This window comes from Rhincodon typus, chromosome 13 (assembly GCF_021869965.1).
Source record: "Rhincodon typus isolate 14 chromosome 13, sRhiTyp1.1, whole genome shotgun sequence".
Taxonomy (NCBI): Eukaryota; Metazoa; Chordata; class Chondrichthyes; order Orectolobiformes; family Rhincodontidae; genus Rhincodon; species Rhincodon typus.
In genome coordinates this window covers 26,861,332-26,883,145 of record NC_063344.1, presented here as the reverse complement: position 1 = coordinate 26,883,145, position 21,814 = coordinate 26,861,332, and the positions used below count along the sequence as shown (strand labels likewise).

General features: G+C 39.6%; 1 protein-coding gene across 2 annotated transcripts in view; it reads right to left on the bottom strand.

Moving 5' to 3' along the window:
- LOC109938889 (DISP complex protein LRCH3-like) overlaps positions 1-21,814 on the bottom strand; it is a 145,296-nt gene that overhangs the window by 60,735 nt on the left and 62,747 nt on the right. For both annotated transcript variants that reach the window (XM_048604799.1, XM_048604800.1), the window contains exons 4-6: positions 9,828-9,933; positions 4,219-4,355; positions 2,788-2,900 (exon numbers count right to left, since the gene is read on the bottom strand). In XM_048604799.1, the coding sequence (XP_048460756.1) occupies positions 2,788-2,900; positions 4,219-4,355; positions 9,828-9,933 (356 nt within the window). The remainder of the gene's footprint in view (positions 1-2,787; positions 2,901-4,218; positions 4,356-9,827; positions 9,934-21,814) is intronic.

The window sequence follows — 21,814 nt, the reverse complement described above, 5'->3', positions numbered from 1 at the left end:
TTGCTAAGCGTACTTCTGATCCATCTCACCAGGTTTCCCTCAATTCCATGGGCTTTAACCTTCTCAGTCTCCCACGTGGGACCTTGTCAAAAGCTTTGCTAAAACCCATATAACTGAACGTCCCTCATCCACACACTTGATCACGTTTTCAGTTAGGCATGACCTCCCTCTGATAAAGACACGCTGGCTGTCCCTAATTAACCCATGCCTTGCCAAGTATTAATTCACTCCTCCAGAATTTTCTCTAACAGTTTCCCCACCACTGACATGAGACTCACCCGTCTGTAATTACCTGGTTCATCTCTATCACCCTCCTTAAAAAGCGGAACCACATTTGCCGTCCTTCAGTCTTCTGGTACTTCACGTGTGGCCAGCGAGGAATTAAAAATGTGTGTCACAGTTCCTGCAAATTCCTGTCTTGCCTCCCACAGCAGCCTGGGATGCAATTAATCTGGGCCAGGGAACGTTTCTATGTTTGACCGCGTCAAAGCTTCCAAAACCTTGCCATTTCCAATGTCAAACTGTGTAAGTTCCTCACAGTCCCTTTCCCTGAATTCTGCACCTTACGTCCTCCTTTTCCATAGTGAAGACCAAAGGGAAGTATTAATTCATCACCCTTCCAATATCCTGCAGCTTCACATACAGGTTGCCCCGTTGGTCCCTAATGGGCTCTACTCTATTCCTGTTTAACCTCATCCTTTAATGTATATGTAAAATATGTTAGGATTTTCCCTAATTCTGTTTGTAAGTTCTTTTTCATACCCCCTTTTTGTTCATATAACTGCTTTAAGTTCCCTCCTGTACTTCCTGAACTCCTCCATGGCTGCAGCTGAATCGCTCTCTTTGGACTTACTAAAAGCCCTATTCTTCTTCCTCATCCAGTCCTGAATTGTCCTAGATATCCAGGGTTCTCTGAACTTACTGTTTGTTCATTTCCCCCTAAAGGGTACATGTAGGACCCGTATTCTCCCCAGATCCTTTACCCTCAATTGCTCCATTGTAGACTTACCTAAAAAGAGCTGTTCCCAGTCTATTGTGGCCAGACCCTGCTTTATTTTAACACAATCTATCTTCCCCAATCCAAAACAGTCTTTTGCAGGCCATACTTTTCATTGTCCAAAATAAATTTGAACAATACAGCGTTGTGGTTGCTATCAATAAAATGTTTCCTCATTGCCACATGGAACACATGTATGGCTTCCTTCCCCAGAACCAAATCCACCACTGTGTAGTCCCCTGTTGGGCCTTCTATGTATTGATACAAATAAAAATTAACCTGGGTACATTTATGTTAGGACAGTACAATTACCAAGTTATACTACACATCTCTGTGAGCTTTCTACATATTCACTCCTCTATTTCCTGCTGCATCTTTGGGGGCCTGTAATACACTCCCAGCAAAGTAGCTGCTCCCTTAACATTCCTAAGTTCGACTGACAAGGCCTCATTTGAGTACTCTTCCAAGATATCATTTCTCTGGATTGCAGTAATTGACTCCCTAATCAATAGTGCTGCACCACCATCCTTTTTACATCCTCCTCTGTCTCGCCTAAAGATCCTATAGCCCGGAATGTTAAGTGGCCAGTCCAGCCTTTCCCTCAACTACGTTTCTGTGACGGCAACACTGCCATACTTTAATGTGTCAATCCACAGAATTAACAGATCAGTCAACCTATTACATTCCTAACATTAGATAAAGATCATCCAGCCTTACCTTACTCTCTTGACACTCAACATAGCTGAACTCACTGTGACTTGCTCCCTTTGTTGCAGCATGATGCGTCTCTGTTTTATCGATATTCTGTGTCCCCTCACTTTGCCACACTAGTTTAAACTTCTCCCAAAAGCACTAGCAAATATACCTGCAAGGATATTGGTCCAAATGTGGTTTAGGTGTAGACTATCTCATTTGTACATGTCCTACCTTCCCCAAAAATGGTCCCAGTGATCCAGAAATCTAAAACCCTCCCTCTTGCACCAAGTCTTCAGCCACACATTCGTATGTCCTATTTTCCCACTTCTAAGCTCTCTAGCACATGGCACCGGGAGTAATCCGTAGATTAGAATCAATGAGGTTTTTAATCTACTGCCTAGCTCCCTGAATTCTTGATGCAAGACCTCATTCCTCACTTTGCCCATATCGTTGGCACCAACATATACCACAACATCTAACTCATCACCCTCTCCTTTCAAGATGTCCTGAAGCCTTTCAGTAACATCCTTGACCCTGGCACCAGGGTAGCAACTCAACATCCTGGAGTCACTTCTTCGACCACAGAAATGCCTGCTGACTAAAGAATCCCTTATCACTTCGGCTTTTCTTTTCTTTCTCCCCCACCCCGCAAATCTGTACAGTCAAGCAGTTTATGATACCAGAGGCTTGGCTCTAACTACATTTCTCCAAGGTGCCAGCACGCTCATCAGCTTCCAAAATGGAATACCAGTTAGTGCGTGGGACCCCAGGGGACTTCTGCAGTACCTGCCTGTCCTGTCTGGTGGTTACCCATTCCCTTCTTTCCTCTAGTCCCTTGAGCTGCGGTGTGACCACCTCTCTAAACGTGCTATCCAAGTAACTCTCAGCCCATGGATTTGCCACAGTGTCTCCAACCACTGCTCAAGCTCCAAGACCCGGAGCTCCAGCTTCTGCAGCTGGGAGCATTTCCTGCACATGTGGTCATTTAAGACACTGGATACATAAGATATATAAACTAAGTACCAAAGCAAGTGAAACACTTTTTGTCATTACTAGATTTAACCAAGTTTACATTGGTAAGTTTCATCACCAACCATGAACTGAATCCAACTGGTCTTGTTCGATCATATTCTGGCATGTCTGGAACGCTTTTACATGCTTCAATATTCAGGTATTTGAATATATGGATTTTCCCCTTTATGCAAATCTAAAAGAAAAGCATAAATCTTTAAACATTGTATTAGATTAAATACTGAACTCCAGTAGAGAATTTAAGCACAACACAAATCTAAGCAAATGCAGAATCTCTCAACAGGAATGAAAAGCAAACCTATTTATACTGATCTTAAAAATTGTTAAAAATAAAAGAACATTTAAAACTCAAGGCATCTGCAAAATGACAAAACAAGCTACAATTGTTGGAACTTCAAGAAGAACAGGAAAAGGCTGCAAGTGATACAGCATAAGTCCATCAGAAATCATTAAGAAAAAGCAGATTACGATCATTTTGCTGTGTTCCCTTGACCGAAGGCCAAAAGATAGACAGGCATTTTTGTAAATCTGGTAAAACAGACTCAAAGGACAGTAAAGAAAAGTAGGAATGAGACAGCAAACAGAACCAAGAACAATCAGTGAGAGGGCAGTGTTGAATGAGTTTCAAACTGCTAACTATAGTCAGATGATATTAATGATTATCAGTGAAGGAAACCTGAAAATTTTCTAGTTCTGTCCATGGAGCATGTATATATTGGTTGTGGGCAGTTCCACCCTCTTTAGTTATTTGAACAATCTTTCGTTGTGCTTTTGGTTGCACTTCAGTCCCATGCTCCTGAACTTTTGGCATCCAGGGCAGAGGTATGTGGACAAGTCAGAGAACCTCTTTGTTGGTCTGCTCCTGGGTCTGGCCAATTTAAGAGCAATGACCTGCCCTGCTTCTGCAGTTAAGATTTTGCCTGGGTGTCACTGGACAGGAAACACACAGCGTTCACAAATACTCTTGATGCTTTTAGAGAAAGGTGGACACTGCAGTGTGTGGAATGCCTTTTCTCTCTTTGAACTCCATTTTGATATAGCTCATTCTCTCACCATTAGTGATGTGCATTGTCCTTCCTGGGAACTGAATGTAATTTGATTAACTGGAGAACACAGGTGATTTAGTGGTGGTGGATAACTGGTAAAAGTACCACAGGTGATTTGATGGTAGGAAAAAGCCATTCAATTGTGCATTTTGACAATTCCAGATATAAAATCAAATTTAAAAAAAAGAAACCTGACAATTAACTGTCCAGATATGTGTAATTGTATCTATGAACTGACGGAAAAGGTTAAAAAGAAATCCAAATCCATTAAATTCTAGTTGTAGATAAGTCGAAACTGCCACATGTCATAAAACAACAAAAGCTGTTCTCATTAATTTACCAACTTTCAGTGATATCTCGCTCGTGATTTATAAATTAATTAGTGAAACGTTAAGTCTGAAATATAAAGTTAACAATAAAAACAAATCATTTTCTTGGAGGTCGTACCTGCGCAGGCGGAGACTGCAAGGGATTATTGTCCAAAATGATTGTTTGGAGATGCCGTAGGTTTCGATAACAGACTGGAATTGTTGTCACTTTATTACAGGAGATGTCTAATCGCACGAGCGGCAAATCTGCAAGCTCTAACAAAGCAGTAAACCAAGTCATTGATTTACACAATAGGAATGGTGTCCTGCGAGTTGAGTCCTCTGTAGGACAACATTACAGCATATCTTCAACATTTGAAAATTTTATTGCATTTAAGAAAGCTAGATCGCAGTGTCAAATTAATCTTTGAAAAGCAAACTTCACTAAGATGTTTTAAAAAAACATTATAACCCATATTCGACAAAGGTGTCTCCTACTGACTTCAAAGGATGGTTTAGGGCTAAAATTGCCCCAGGTATACCATTTACTCTTAAGAATAAATTAATTCAGCACAGTTTAAAACAAAATAATTAAATTTAAAATTATTATAAACCCAACAGGAATTTTGTCTTTTTAACTTTGCTTAATTTCAATTACTGGAAAATTCAAATTTTTTAGCTCAAATTGTGAATTGACTTCACAAATTCTGAAACACATTTACTCTAACGAATGAGTCATTCCATTTGGACCAGCATAAGACAATTTAAGGCATCTGCCTATAAAAACACTCAAGAAATTACAAGTGTCTGCTGTGCATATTGAACCTGACAAGCGTACTATCTTTGACACAAAGTAGAGCAACAACTTTTCTTCCATGCCGGATTTTACATGTACATTTTCCATTCATAGTTCATTATTTTCTAACTTTCCTAGTTATTTACCATAATATACAAAATTTAGCATAAATTCCAATCCAAAGAGGTCTGTGTTACAGCTACCATGAGAATTTCCTCACTTGCCTATAAATTATAATTTTACCACACCCAAGATTCAGCAGCTCAGATATTTTTTCCAGTTATCACAGCAGCTCTTTTCTCATCCCATCCCATGACATGATCCAACACATTTTTTCACAAACATTACTGGCACTGAGTTCACTGTCCTCAGTGCTATGCAGCAAACTGTGATTCTCAGCTATACAGCATCCATGAGCCAATGAGCAATATAACCTCTATATCTAATGGACGACAAACAACTGTATGCATTGTATTCTAAGGCTAATGCTATCAAATTATCAAACTACAACTTCTAGAAGCCATTACAAGCTCCAAAGCTCTAGATCTCATTCTCCCACCAACCACCTTTGTCACTCACATTATTGCTATCTTCCAGGCTTAATCGAGTAGGCTCTCTCCTGCTCCCAAGTTCGCTCATCATCTATTTTCCACATTTTATACCCCAATTCAAATTCAGTTTATGTTAAAATCTTTCTAAGCAGTTTCATATACATAGCTTGTTTGTTATTATAAATAAATATTTTGGAGCTAGTTATCTCAGTGATTTTAACCAGTTAAATAACAAAATTTTGAATTTCTTACAAGTCTGAGATACAATCGTGAAGTCATTTTGTTTTCTCATTTTTAGACATTTTAACTATCATACAGAATACATAGGAATAAGGTCATATAGATAGTCATTCCTCCCCACCAACTCGTGCTGGTATAAAGACAGCAGTTGCTGAAAACCTCAGATCTGGCAGCACCTGTACACTGAAACGCAGAGGTAATGCCAAAGTCGAATCATATTGGACTCGAAACACTGACAGTTGCTTTTGCCACAAGAGATTGTCAGACCTGCTGAGTTTCTCCATTATCAACTATTCTTCCATAGTTCATAGAATGGCTAGAGCACAGGAGGTCATCATTCAAACTGTTATGTACATACTGATTGGTTCATTGCAGCAGCAACTCAGATAATTCCTAAGCTTCCCTTTGGCCTTTTTTTAAAATTTCTTTCATTTGCAGATCAAACAATCTTTTCAAAGCTCAATTATATCTACTTCAACCACTCGCACACAATGCATTCCTGATCTTAAAGATATACTGCATAAAAATGTTTTTCCTGGTTTATTTACATTTATGTTAATAATAATAATGAGACTTGGTTACACTTACTCCAACAGGACAAACCTGTCACCCCATCTGGGGCAAAGGTAAAGTCGCCATAGTCCAACTGGGCTTTGTAGTAAGTTTCAAATTAATGAAAACTTTTTCATTTCAAAAGATTTATTTTAATGGTCACAGTCCAATCCAATACTTGTTAAATATAAATGATTTAGGATTTCAGTTCCAGTCTCTATAAATAGCAACCATAACATTAAGTTTAAAAATAACTTAAACCGTTTCAAAAGGCAGACATTTTGAAGAACATTTTGTATTCTAAAGTTACAAATGCGATAGGTAGTCTGTACTTTATGGTGCCCCACATATGTTATTTCAATTGAAATTTGTTTTATTAGGACGTGTTTGTTCAATTTCAGGTTTAACATTGTCATCTTATCCCCTACCATACCCAGCTTTTCCTCTTGGCATTGTCTCCTTGCGTTGCCCTTCTCTTGGTCTTGCTTTCCTCTGGTTTTGCCTCCCACTCTGTTCTTAACTTTGGTTGCTCTTGACATATTTTCAGCTAACAGCACTGCCAGCACATCACATCTTCCAGTCACCAACAACTTGTGGCCTGTTTCTGTTTGGCTGTGACACACCTCCAAGGCAAGTGAGACTAGAACAAACATTTGAACAAGGAACAAGAGTAGGCCAGTTGGCCCTTCAAATCTGTCCCACAATTCAAAAAGGTTATGGATAACCTGACTTTCAGCTCAACTCGACATTCTCCCTGTTAATTTTTCACTCACTCATTGTTCCTCCCTTCTTTTCAGTTGCTGATTTAGTTATTTTTGGGATGCTGCATGTATTCTTTATAATGCAGATTACAGAAATTGTTTTTGCAATTTGTTTGTCATCTCCTTATCCATTACCATTTCCCCAGAAACATTTCATAAAGGACTGGCACACTTCTTTTTTAAATATCCAAAGGAACTTTTCCTGTTTTATATTTTTAGCTAACTTTCCCTCATACTCTAATTTTTCCCTTCTTATTAATTTTTTTTTTAGAAATTCTTTGTTTTTTTTTTTAAAAATTCTGTCCCATCTTCTGACCTGCCACCCATCTTTAGAAAACTTTATGTCTTTCTTTGAGTTTGATACTGTTCTTGACTTTTTTCAGTTAACCATGTGGCAGGTCTGTCCCTTAGAAGTTTTATTAATTTTGCAATATATCTATTTTGCGCTTTCTGGAATATCCGCTTAAATCTTTGCCACTGCATTTCTACATACTTGACCCTTAATCAAAACTGCCAGTTCACATTCACTAGCTCTCCTTTCATGCTGTCATAATTACCCTTGTTTAAATTCAAAACACCAGTTTTGGACCCACACTTCTCGCCCTCAAACTGTATGTAAAACTCAATCAAATTATGATAATACTATCCAGGGGCAGTTTCACTATGAGGTATGTAATTAATCCTATCTTGTTGGTTAAAACCAGGTCTAGGATAGCCTGCTCCCTGGCTGGTGCCATAACACACTGGTCTGAAATATGCCCTGAAAATATTCAAGTATGTCCTCTTGTGAACTGCTTTTACCGATCTTATCCAGTCTATATGTAGTTTAAAATCCCTCCTTAGAAACAGCTGTACTCTTCTGACCAGCTCCCATTATTTCTTCCTTGTTACCCTATCCTACCAAGTTGTTACTATTTTGAGATCTGTACACAACTCCTACAAGTGACTCATGCCTTTATCATTCCTCATATCTACCTAGACTGCTTCTATATCCTGGTTTCCTGAATTTATGTCATTCTTCTCTATTATGCTAATATCATCCTTAACTAACAGAGGCATTTGTTGACCCTTTTCTAGTTTCCTGTCTTTCATAAATTTCATATACCCCTCAAAATTCAGGGTCCAAATCTAGGTCTCCCTGCTGCCTTGTTTCAGTAACGGCTGCTAGACCATACTTATTTATCTCAAATTGTACTCGTTCATCTGGTTTGCTTCACATGTAATGTGCACTCAAATACAGTGCCTTAGGTTTTGTACTTTGATTATTTTTGTAACCTCTGATCTTATCTGCAGATTTGCTCTTTGATCTATATTCACTGTCCCTTCCGATCATTGTCCGTTAATCATTTCCTACATTAATTACTTCCTCTGTTGCTCTTTTCTGCACTCTGATTCACCACCACTTTCCAAATTTTGATCCTTGCCCCCACTATTTAGTTTAAAGCCCACTCTACTTCCATAGTTATGTGATTCACAAGATCCTCAGTCCCATTATGAATCAAGTGTAGACTGTTCCAACGGTACAGATTCCACTTTCCCCAATATTGGTGCCAGTGCCCCATAAACCAATCCCACTTCTTTTACACTAGTCTTTCATCCATGCATTCATCTCTCTAACTTTGTTATTGCAGTATGCAGCTTCAATATTGCATTTGCGTAGATTTAATGGCCGAACTCCAAACCGTTGTCGATGCATTTAAGGAAACATGAGAGAATGGAACTGCAATTGAACACTCAAAAGATAAAGGTCCTCTACCAGCATGTTCTTGCCACATACTGCACCCAATCATCAAGGTCCTTTTTGATCTGCTGGATAATGCAGATCAATTCCTGCACATTGGGAGTATTGGGACTGCAGTCATCAATAAAATTCAACATTGCCTCCAGTGTACCAGCACAGTCTTTATCCATTTGAGGGGACAGTGTGTTTGATAACAAAGGGCCCATATCAGATACCAATCTGCTTGGTCTATAAGGGACCAGCGTTACTAGCTCTTCAGCATGCTTTAGAGAAAAGGGCAATGTCTAGTAAGCACTACAAATCACTTGAGAAATATCACCAGTGATGTCTCTGCAAAATCATAAAAATCTGCCAACAGGATAGGTGCTCAAATATCAATGCCCCCACTCAGGCAAACATCTCCTGTATCAAGACTCTGGCTACCATCAGTCAGTTTTGTTCTATGGGCCACAATGGCTGCATGCAAACTCTCTATTGCTCAAGCTTTTTCATGGCAAATAGTTATCAGCAGATGGGGAAACACTTCGAGGACTGCCTCAGAACCTCCCTAGAAAAAATTCAACGCTCCCACTAATATATGAGATCTCTACCTCAAGAACGGTCAATTTGGAGAAGAAGCCTCGTCCAAGGAGCCACTCATTTTAAGTGTCTCCAGTAAGTTCTGAAAGCGGTCAAACATAAACAGTGGAAGTAGCATGCAAACACCTGAGCATCCCGCCTCCACATGTCCCACTTCACCTCTGGGATTCAGCTATTTTGTCCATGTTTGGATCAAGGCTCCAACAAGGCCTGAGAATGAGAACTGAGTGGTCATGGTGACCACCCCATTGCACCATCGCCAACTGCAGTTGCTCTCATGCCAAGATCAGTTGCTTCACAATTGACCAAGAATGGATTATGGATTATTTTAATCTACATATCGCAATATGATATCACATAAATACATCTGTCAATTTAGCCATTAGGAAAGCACTTTACAATTATTTAAAAAGACAATGCAATGTGTTAAGTTAATATGGCATGCAAGTATCAAAATGCTTTGTGCTTCCTACTAAGGCGAAAAAAAAGAAAGGCACATATCTTACTAAAAAGTGCAAAAACACTAACCTTCTGGGAGTGTTACCAAGTGATTCCTCCTTAAATTTAGGTCCCTTAAAATCTCCAGGTTTCCAATCTGTGGTGGTAATGTCTGTATCTCATTACAGCTGACGTCCTATAGAAATTTAAAATAACAAAGTACAGTTGAATGGATTTAGTCTTCCAGATTCAAGATCAACTCCTATGTTCCCACTATGGCACCAACATATTGGGCCAAAGGTTGATAAAGAACCTGAGATAACACGGTGTAGAGCTGGATCAACACAGCAGGCCAAGCAGCATCAGAGGAGCAGGGAAGCTGATGTTTCCGGTCAAGACCCTTCTTCAGAAAATCAGTTCCTACTATGTTTGATAAAGAACCTACCTCTTCCTTATTCTATCTCACTTTTGCTATAAATACAAGGTGATATAACATTGTTAAAGTTTGGAAGCGTGCCTTTAATTTAGCTAAAATGAAGGAATGGGGAGGGGTGGACTCAGAATACGTCTACTGACGGTAAAGTGCAAGAAATTCACACCAGCTAGCGATGACCATGGCAGCTGAGTTGATAGTAGATACACAGTTAGTAACCATATCCCAGGGAAACTTAAGGAATGTAAAGTTCTGTTATCAGTTACATTTTAAACTGTCTATTTAGTTTCAATATAAGACGAAGTTGGAGTTCTACTTATGTTCAGATCAACTTGTTCAGAAAAGTTACAGCACACTTCTGGAGCGGGTGGGACTTGAACCCAGGAATCACTACTCAGAGACAGGGGCACTGCCACTGTTTCACAACAACCCAAGGTAGGCGTCTTGATATTTTTAAATCAGTATGTTCAGAGATATTCTTGCCTTTGGAGCAGGTAGGAATTGAACATGGGCCTCTTGGCTCAGTCGTTGGGAGATTACCACTGTGCAACACAAGCCCTTCAAGCTGGGAGTCTTTTTTTTTTATTATTATTAACCTGTTTTTCTAATCAACCCGTTCAAAGACGTTATCACACCCTTCTGGAGAGGGTGGGACTTGAATCAGGCCTCTCAGTTCAGGAGGTAGGGACACCACAACTGCACCACAAAGCGGCCCTAAGCTGGGAGTCTAAAGGATAGTTAATTAGTATTTCCGCCTGGATCCAAAACTCACGTGATTCACACTGTCAGGCTTAGAGAAGAAAAGAGTACATACTAAGTCAGTGCTGATTTAGTTTAAAACTTTCCCTAGAAATATCATTGATAATGAACTTTACAAAAAGTCAATGTGCAAGATCTCACTGAAAAGTGAAAGACAGCCTGCAAGAGAGGGACAGCAAATCTCTCTTGTTCCCCATCCAAAATGAGGACAAAGCTTGCATTTGGTTTGAACAGGCCAAGTCTCCTCACAGGGAGAACAAGAGGCCAAACCAGGGGATTGAACAAAGCTGGCAGATTGCCAAGATTTGGCAACAGAGAAGTACCTTCAGGGTAATCCACATTGGGAAAGTTAATTTGAGAGTTAGAAGTTATCTGGTTTAAAAAAAAAGAGAATCATTTTGGACTGGTTTCTGGAGAATGAAGTGTCTCCAGAAAACTGAAATCCCTGTTCTCCACTGCAACCATAAAGACATGAGGTTTCATAGAACAAACACAATAATTTTTACTATACAAAAGTCAACTGAAGCAAATGCTAAATTCATTATACTCTTAGAACACAGAATCTACCGCACCTAAACATGAATTTTAATAGGTAATTTGCACTTGTTTATAAAGTATAAATTGATGATACAACAAAGACAGGTCTTAAGAATTGGCTTGACAGCCCACTCAGTCGATTATAAAGTTGTTCAAAACTATTTGCTTCATGAAGAATTTCAGCTTCTCATCTTCGAGGATTTAGCTCAATCCACAAGGGACATCAACGCAAACGCACTATAACTTCCAGGGGCACATTCTTCACCAGGATGGTACGTGTTTGCAGAATTTACCCAACTTAGATTACCCAGGCTGTGACGAACAAAGATTACCTTCAAGTAACAACTATAACAAAAACAGAAGTTGCTGGAAAAGCCCAGCAGGTCTGGCAGCATCTGCGAACAGAAATGAGAGTTAACGTTTCAGGTCCAGTGGCCCTTCCTCAGAACTAACCGGACTCGAAACGTTAACTCTATGAAATCAGTTGCAGCCAGACCTACTGAGCTTTTCTAGCAACTTCTGTTTTTATTTCTGATTTACAGCATCTGCAATTCTTTCAGTGTTTATGCAACAACTACTCAACTGTTTCTGCATCAGCCTACCTATACTTCACCATTGGGATCATTGTTTGAGCTTTGATGGTTGTGTCCTTCTTATACACTTTCAACTTTGTTTGGTTTCCAATTTCAGTTTTAGTTTCCTTAGAAACTAGGAGGATCAGTTTCCTTTCTCAACTTGCCCTTTTGGTTTCTCTTTTCACTTAGTGTCTGGCTCAAAAAGTGCAAGCTTTGTAACACAGTGGAGAGGGATTTTTGGCTGTTCTAAATCACAGAACCCGTACAGTGTGAAAGCAGGTCATTCAGCCTATCAAGTCTACATTGACCCTCTGCATCCCTGTAACTCTGCACTTATCATGGCATCCCACTTACCCTGCACACCCCTGGACTCTGTGGGGAATTTAGCACGGCCAGTCCACCAAAACTGCATATTTTTGGACTAAGGGAGGAAACTGAAGTACCAGAGGAAATACACGTAGACACAGGGAAAATGCATGCAAACTCCACACAGACAGTCACTCGAGGGGGATTTGGATCCCTGGCACTGTGAGGCAGCAGTGCTAACCACTGTGTCACCATGCCACTCCATGCTAAATGAGGAATCTATTCTGTAGCTGAAAGTACAAGTCACCTACTGAAATAGAGTTTAGTCAATGTTGCTTTTAGTTTGTGTGCCACAGTAAGGGTCTTAAACATTGAAATCTTGCACGAGGCTTTTGGCCACTTTCTGGAATTTCAATTTGTGTTTGAAAAGGTCTCTACGAGGATCATAAAAATTGGTGGCTCTTGCATTTTAATGCTTCCTCTTTTAGTTTGAAAGAACCTTTAATGGTCATAGTTAACCATAGATGGTGGCTCCATCCCTTGGATCTTTTCTTACCAATTACAATGTATCTATTTTCTGTTTTCTGAAAAATCCTCTTAAATCACTGCCACTGGATCTTTATTTACCTCTGCATCAGAGATGTCAGTCTTCAGCCAATTCAATTCACTTCACAGGATATCAAGAAATAGCTTGATCCTCTGGATCCTGCAAAAACTACAGGTTCTGATAACATTTTGGCAATTGCACTGAGGAATTGTGCTACAGAACTTGCTGTGCCCCTAGCCAAGTGCTCCAATACATCTAGAGCAGTGGCATTTACCTGGGAATGTGGAATACTGCCCAGGTATCCCCTATGCACCTAAAAAACAGGATAAATCCAATGCAATTGATTACAGCTCCATGAGTCTACTCTTCATCATCAGTAAAATGATGCAATGGTCACCTACAGTGCTACAAACAGCATTTGCTCAGTGACAGTCAGTTTGGGTTAGATAGGGGTGTCTAGCTTTAAGATCACCATAATCTGGTTCAAACGTGGACAAAAAGAGTTGAACTCCAAAGTGAGGGGAGAATAACTGTTCTTGACATAAACACATTTGAGTGAATATTTCATCGAGAGACCCGAGCAAAACTAAAATCAATGGAAAGCTAGAAGTTCTCTGCTGATTGGAGTCATACCAAGCAAAAAGGAAGATGCTGTGGTTGTTGAAAGGTCAGCTTTCTCAGCTACAGGACATCATTGCAAGAGTTCCTCAGAGGGTAGTGTCCTCATCCCAAGCATTTGCACTGCATCATCAAATATCTACACTCCAACACAAGGGTGAAGATGGGGATGTACGTTGATGATTGCACAATGTTCAGCATCATTCGCAATTCTTCAGGTACTGAAGCAGTCCATGTCCAAATACAGTAATACCTGGACAATATCCAGGTTTGGGCTGACACAAAGCAAGTAACATTCATGCCACAGAAGTGTTATGCAACGATCATTTCCAGTAAGAGAGAATCCAGACAGCACCTATTGATGTTCAATGGCATTAAAATCACTAAACTTCCACTATCAACATTCTGGAGTCTTATAATTGACCAGAAACTGAACTGGACAATGTTCAGTAAAGACTGTGGCTCCAAGAGCAGGTCAGAGGTTAGGAATCCCGCAGCATGACCCTCCAGGGACCACCCACAAGGTACAACTCAGCATTATGATCAAATGCTTCCCGCTTGTCTGGATGAGCGTAGCTCCACAATAACACTTGAGAAGCCTGATGCCAGTGGACAAAATCAACCCGTTTGATTGGCTTTACACTCAAACATCCATTCCCTCCATCACCAGTGCACAGGAGTAGCAACGTGTATCATCTACAAATACACTGCAGAAATTCACCAAGGCTCATTCGTGAGCATTTTCCAAACTACAATCACTACCATCTAGAACAACAAGGACAGCAGGTACATAGGAACACAAAGATTAAAAGTCTTCCCAACTGAACTCTCTGCCCTTCTGAAGCACCTTTGTTTTAACTTCCATGCCAAATTCAACAGTAACCTCAGGTGCAGCCGGAAGATTTCTCATAGTGTTTCCTGAGCAAGCTGCATCTGCCAAGACCCCAGAGATAACTGCACATGTCTTGTGACCTTCTCATGCATGCCAGAATGTCAGATTTACAACCATCTGAACATTCCACAGTTTTTTTTTGCCTTCAAGAACAATTCTTGGTCAAAAACTTTATTTGCCCAAAGTGAACCTCTGCAGAGAGAAATCTGTTTTGTTCCATTACCTGGTTTCTCATGCGTTTTAGGTTTCTTAGAGGGGTAAACATTAAGCTTTTATGTTACAAAATGTCTGAGATAACCAGTTTTACAGCTTTGTTGAATATGATTTGCTTTGTAATAAATTAGCAATCTTGTTTATTAGAAACCTGATTAATGGATATTTTAATTCTACATCCAAAAAAAAAATCAGCATACAATCAGCCATATTTGCAAGTGGATAAAACATCTAAATTCATTTTGAGAGAGAAACAGTGCACTCCACCATCTCAGTCATAGCACATCATAAAAATCAATGTTGACTCAGAAAATCACAAAAGAAATAGGCAAAATACCTGTTCATGTATCACTAATAAGAGGTTCTAGCATTTTCCCTGATCCTGATGTTGGGCTAATTGGGCCAATGGTTTCCAGTTATTCTTCTTTCCCTTCTGTAGTTAACAGTAGGATCCATAAGGTCATCGTTTCCACTATCTCTGTAGTCACTACTTTTAAGGCTCTAGGACATACAAGATCCAAGACATTTTGGCAGCTTTTAGACCCAGTTATTTTCCTGGTACCACTTCTCTACTGACATACAGCTGTCTGTGACATGGATGATGCATAACATTAAACCGGCAATAACATTAACAGGTATAATGAGGAAATTGACCCCAGGAAAACACAGGCAAACAAAATAATGATAAATGGAACAATGTCACATGAGGACTACCTGTTCTAATTTCTTCAAACTCTACATTCTTACAGGATGCAGTGCTCTACCCTATTTCTGAAATGCTTTTCAGTTCAGGCACAGCCAAGATGTGTTTCTCCAGGAAAAGCCGTGGCAAACAAATGCTGAGCTCTCTGGATGAGAAATGAGGTGCAAATTATATTATAGAAGAAAGAAGTGTGCTTATACAGGTGTTAGGTAGAAGATAACAATTGAGAATCAGGTTGAATATACAAGGCTCAAGAGGGTGGCAAAAAAGCAACCAGCTATCTTTTCCCAAATTTTATCAAAATTCCTACTGCCTCTCCAATCTTAACAGTGTAGCTTTGTAAAGGCCAGGCAACATAGAATTATGTGATGCTTACAAGGGTCCCTGATTTATGAATGCTTGTACTTATGAGAACAATCCATTCAGGGGTGTAATTTCAAAGACCTGGCAAAGAGACATTTCCAGTTCTTACAAACAGCTGCTTTACATCGTCCTTCACTGTGCTTCGACTTCTGTACAAATCGACTTGCAATTGGACTCCAGAACAGAACCTGTTCACAACCTAAGGACTTTGTGATGCAAGGTGTGGGATTTATCTACCTTTTAAATCATTTATTTTAGAGTTTGCAATTGAGCTTGTAGTATGTGTGTTTTGGTCTGTGTCTCTGAATGGGTTTAGTGATTATCCTGTAAGTATTACAGCAGCCACGTGGACTTCTTTGTTAAAAATAGTCAGAGATAGTTTTTGGGAGGCTAATGTGAATCTGTTAGTATTGGGAGAGTTTTCATAAGCAAAGTACAGTTGTGCACTAAATTTTCACTTCAGTAGGCCAGAGATTGTTGTATTTTCTTTTAATTAGGGAAACATCCATAGCTTGGGAAAAACTGTTGTGTTTCAGTTATGCGTGGTTTACAAAAGTGCTGTCTGAAGCTGAATGTCTAAAGCAAATGTTCTAGAGAAAGTGAGATAGCAAAAACTGCAGATGCTGGAGTCAGAGTCAATAGTGTGGAGCTGGAAGAAAACAGGTCAGGCAGCATCAGAGGAGCAGGAAAGTCGACATTTCAGGTTTACACCGTTCATCAGGGCGAGGAATGGGGAAAGCAGCTGAGAAATAATAGAGGGAGGGGTCGGGCTGGGCAAGGTAGGTGAGATGATGATAGGTGGGTGCAGGTAGGGGGTAGTGGGTAGTGGGGATTAGTCAGTGGAAAGAGTGAAACGGATAGATGGGAAAGATGATGGACAGGTAGAGTCAGGTCAGGGAGGCAGGGATGAGAGGGAGGGTCAGATATGGGATGAGGCCAGGGGTGGGGAGATTTTGAAACTGGTGAATTCTACGTTGAGGCCATCGGGCTGTAGGCTCCCAAGGCGGAACGTGAGGTGTTGTTCCTCGAGTTTGCGTGTGGCATCATTGTGACACTGGAGGCGGCCCAGGGTGGACATGTCACCAAGGGAGCGGGACGGGAGAGGGCTCCCGATGTGGCCTCCTCTCCATCGGTGAGACCAAGTACAGACTCGGTGACTGATTTGTGGAGCATCTGTGCTCTGTACACTATAATCAATAGCGCATTGCAGTTGCCAACCATTTTAACACCACCTACCTTCCCTCAACCCCACCCCTCCTCTCTCTCTTTATTTCCCAGCTCCCTTCCCCCTCCCCAGTCCTGAAGGAGGGTGTGGACCCAAAACATCCGACTTTCCTGCTCCTCTGATGCTGCCTGACCTGCTGTGTTCCTCGAGAAAGAAAGACGCAAGTCTAGTTTTAAAGTCTCCAATGAAAAATGGTTGGTTAAAACGATGAAGGAGTTGTGACACTGAGAAAGGCTAAGCTCAGTTGTATGAAACATCCAGAAGCTATCAGGATGTCAAGGCCAGGAATTGAAACCATGGTTAAATCAAATGTTGTGATAGAGAAGGGAATTCTTTCTGGTATTCGAGTTCCGTAATGGGTTGTAGGTCCTGTAGGGATTAAAGGAATTATATTTTACTGTGAGATTTGGAATCTTTTAATGTGTTAATGTGAATTGTTTAGTTTATGCTGTTTTATCTTTATTTCTTTTGCGTAATAAACTTGTTTTATCATTAAAACGAGGTCTGCAGCACTGCATGTCTGAAAGACCTCATTAAAACAGAAAAAAAAAAATCTATCAAGCCAGGTTTCAGCCTGGGATCAGACTTGTCCAGTAATAAATTCAGCTGAGATAGTAACATTATATTTTCTACAGCATAAAGTTTTGTGGGCCTAGAATTTTGCAAAGTGCTGCATTCAATTTGTAAGGCTCCATGATACACAGTTACAGGACGTACAAAAGTAATTATCTAAAACAACTTGGGTTGAATGCACTTTGTTTCATGAGTTGAAAGTTATATAGCATAGCTGAAATGCTATAAAACAGCCAATCGAAATGCTGAATAGTATCCATTAACACCACCTTCATGCCCAAGAAGTCCAATCAGCAGGTGTTTAAACAATTCTTGCGGTCTGCATTCACAGTGAAGGATTACATATGTTGAGTTCCGATACTGCCTCATGATAGATTGTGTTCATCTTACATTGACTTCTTCCTTAAATAAATGGGATGTTCTGTCATAAAATGGGAGTCCAAAACACATATGCAAACAGGGATTCATTACATAATGTGTAAGGAAAGACTTTACATTGAAATTCAAGTAATGGATTTCTGTTTTGGAAGTCACAATTTTGAAAGCATGCCTACTTTTATAGGCACATAGGTTAAAGTCATGCAGAATTCCCCAATCACCACTTTGTAAAACTACCATTATTCTGAATGAAATAAGAAATCACTGTTACGTTAGTCCCCAGTAATGAAAATATGAGCAATTTTAGTGAATCCCTCTGGACAGAAAATCGCACATGCCACTCCTCTTATTTAAGGGGAAAAGAGTAAAAGAAGGGGATTACAGACCAGTTAGCATAACACCTATGGTGGGAAACTGTTGGATTCTATAATCAAGGATAGCATAACAGAACGCCTCAAAAATTTTCAGTTAATCAGGGACAGCTAGCATGGATTCATGTCAGGTAGTCATGCTTGACAAACCTCACTGAATTTTTTAAAGAGGTGAGTGAAGTAGCGGACAGGGTAATGGCTATTGATGTTGTTTACATGAACTTCAAGGAGGCATTTGATCAAGTCCCAGATAAAGCACTATTAATTAAGGCAGAAGGCCAAGGAATTGAGGGCAAATTATTAATGTGTCTGGGAAACTGGTTCAGTGGCAGATGACTGACAATCGGGACAATGATTAGGTACTCAAATCGGCAGGATGTGACCAGTGGTATCCCACAGGGATCTGTGTTTGGGCCTCAGTTATTCACATTACTTATTAACAACTTGGATAATGCCTTAGAAAGTCATGTATTCAAATTTGCTGATGACACAATGTAATGACCAAATTGCAGACAGTGCAGAATGGTAACCGTAAAATTACAACAGGATATTGATAGACTAGTGAATAGTCAGAATTGTGACAGATGGACTTCAATGTAAGCAGGTGTGAAGTTATCCATTTTGGACTAAATAAAGATTGATCAGGGTACTTTCTGGATGGTATGAAGTTAAATTCAGAGGATGTTCAAACAGACTTGGAGATTCAGGTGCATAGATCTATAAAATGTCACAAACAGATGCAGAAAATAATCAAGGAGGCAAACGGAATGCTGACCATAATATCTAGAGGGCTGAAGGATAAGGATGTAGATGTTTTCGTGCAGCTATACAAAACCTTGATGTGACCCCACTTGGAGTGCTGACCGCAGATCTGGGCACCAGACCTTTGGAAAGATATACTGACCTTGGAGTGAGTATAACATAGGTTTATAAGAATGATACCTGGACTTCAGGAGTTATGTAGAGAGGTTTTACAAATCAGGCCTGCTTTTTCTAGAATTTACAAGGTTAATGGGAGATCTGATTAAAATCTTCTACTGTATTAAAAAAAATTGCTTAAGGGATGAGAACATTGCAGGCACAGCCCAAGTATTCACTGCCCATTTTTAATTATTCTTGAAAAGATAGTACTACGTGGTCTAATGAAAATAACATAGCATGAGGGGCAAATTGGCTGCAGTGGATTGAGAATCTGCACTAAAGGTACAATGGTAAACAGCAATGAATGAATGCAATAAAACACATTCCTTCAATACAAAAGGAGGGGGAGAAACCTGGGTCAGGCACAACTTTTCTCAACTTAAATAAGAGTAATAAAGAAGTAATGACACAGACCGAGCTGGAGTGTCCTGGAAAGGAATTTAGCAGCAATGGTAGTTGCAGAACAACGGCAGACGTTTAAAAATCAGTTCATGGCTCACAGCAAAGACATATCCCAGTGAGAAGGGGGTAAGCCAATAAACATTAACCAAGGATTTAAGAATAGCATCAAATTGAAAGAAAAAAAAACAAATGTGGCAAAGTCACTGGTAAACCGAAGAATTAGGAAGATTTTAAAAACCAACAAAAGATGACCAAGAAATAATAAAGAGGGAGAAAATAAACTTTGAAGATAACCTTGCAAGTACAATCAAGGCAGACAGAAAGTGTGTCTTTAAACATATAAAAAGGAACAACATGGCCAAAGTCAACATAGGCTTTTTAGAGAATGAGGCTGGGAAAATAATGGGGAATAAGGAAATAGCAGAGGAGTTAAATAAATATTTTGTATCAGTGTTCACGGTAGAAGACATGAACAGCATTCCAAGAATACTAACTAATCAAGAGGTAAAAAGGGAAGGAAATAAAAATGATAACTATCTTTTGGATGAAATATATAGAAATTTAGATATTTAGACATGCATAACAGAATCAAGTAGAGTCAGCACTAAGAGGAAACCAAGACTGACAAAAGTTATTAGAATTCTTTGAGGAGGTAACAAATAGGATAGATTAAGGAGAAGCAGTGGACGTAATACAATTTGATTTTCAGAAGGCATTTAATAAGGTACTACACATTATGCTACTTAATAAAGAGTTCACAGTGTAGAATGTAGTATATTAACATGGATAGATGACTGACTAACTAATAGAAAACAAAATTGGGATCAGGGAGAGAATTTTCAGGATGGCAATTGTAACTAGTGGAGTGCCATGGGGATTAGCGCTGCAGTCACAATTATTTACAGCATCTATGAACGAATGTACTCTAGCCAAGTTTGTTTATGACACAAAATTAAATAGAAAGGCAAGTGGTAAGCCTGCAGAGATGTTACATGAGTGAGCAGAAACTTGGCAAATGGAGCATAATATGGGGGATTTAAGGTTATGCACTTGGGCTGCAAGAACAGAAAAGCTGAATTATTATTTAAATGAAGAAAAACTATAGAAAACCACAGCACAGAGGGATTTGGGATTCCTTGTGCATAAATCACATAAAGCTGGTATACAGGTTCAGCAGGTAATAGGGGAGGCAAAAGCAACGTTGGCCTTTATTTCAAAAGGGAATGGAGTATACAAATAGCCAAGTCCCGTTAAAGCTATACAAGGCACGAGTTAGATCACACCTGGAAAAGTGAACAGCTCTGGCCCCCTAACCTAAGCAAAGATGTACTGACCATGGAAGAAGTCCAGAGAAGGCACACCAGGTTAATTCTGGTAATGGAGGGATTTTCTTACGAGAAGAGGATGATTAGATTGGTATAGTACTCATTTACGTTTAGAAGAACGAGCAGTAACCTTATTGAGGCATACAAGATTCTTAGGGGACTTCAGACAGTAGTGGCTAGAAACAAACAAAAAGCATAAAAATAGACCATAAAAGCTTTTATGTGAAAAGGAAAAGTAAATGCACGGGTGGCCAACTTTCAAAATTCCATAAATTCTGAAGGGTCCCTAAAGATTGGGAGCTAGTAAACATAGCTTCACTATCAAAGAAAGGAGCGAGAGAGAAGACAGGGAACCACAGATCTGTTAACCTAACATCAATCCTGGGGAAAATGCGCTAAGTAAAGTAATATAGTATACAATAAAGAGACACAAAATAATGGTAGGATTGGGCAGAGTCAACCTGGATTAATGAAAAGGAAATCATGTTTCATAAACCAATAGTTTTTTGAGGATGTAATCAACAGGATCAATAAAGGGAAAACCAGCCGATGTAGTGTATTTAAATTTTCAGGCAGCTTGTGATGAGGTTCCACATAGGAGGGCATATACTAGCATGGCTTCAGAACTGGTTAACAAACTGAAAACAGCAAGTAGGAATGAATAGGTCCTTTTCAGGTTTGCAGAAAACAGCAAGGGAGGTACAAGAAAGTTCAGTGCTTTGCCCTAGCTATCCACAACCTATCAATGATTTGGATGTGACGATTCACTATGAAGTTTTCAAGGATCTCGATGACAAAATGATTTGGGAATGTGAATTCTTGGGAGGATGCAAAGACATTTCAAGAGTATTTGAAATGGCTACATTTAATTTCATCTACCAAATGTTTGCCTATTAATGTGGAGAAATGTGAGGTTATCACTATAATAGGAGAAAC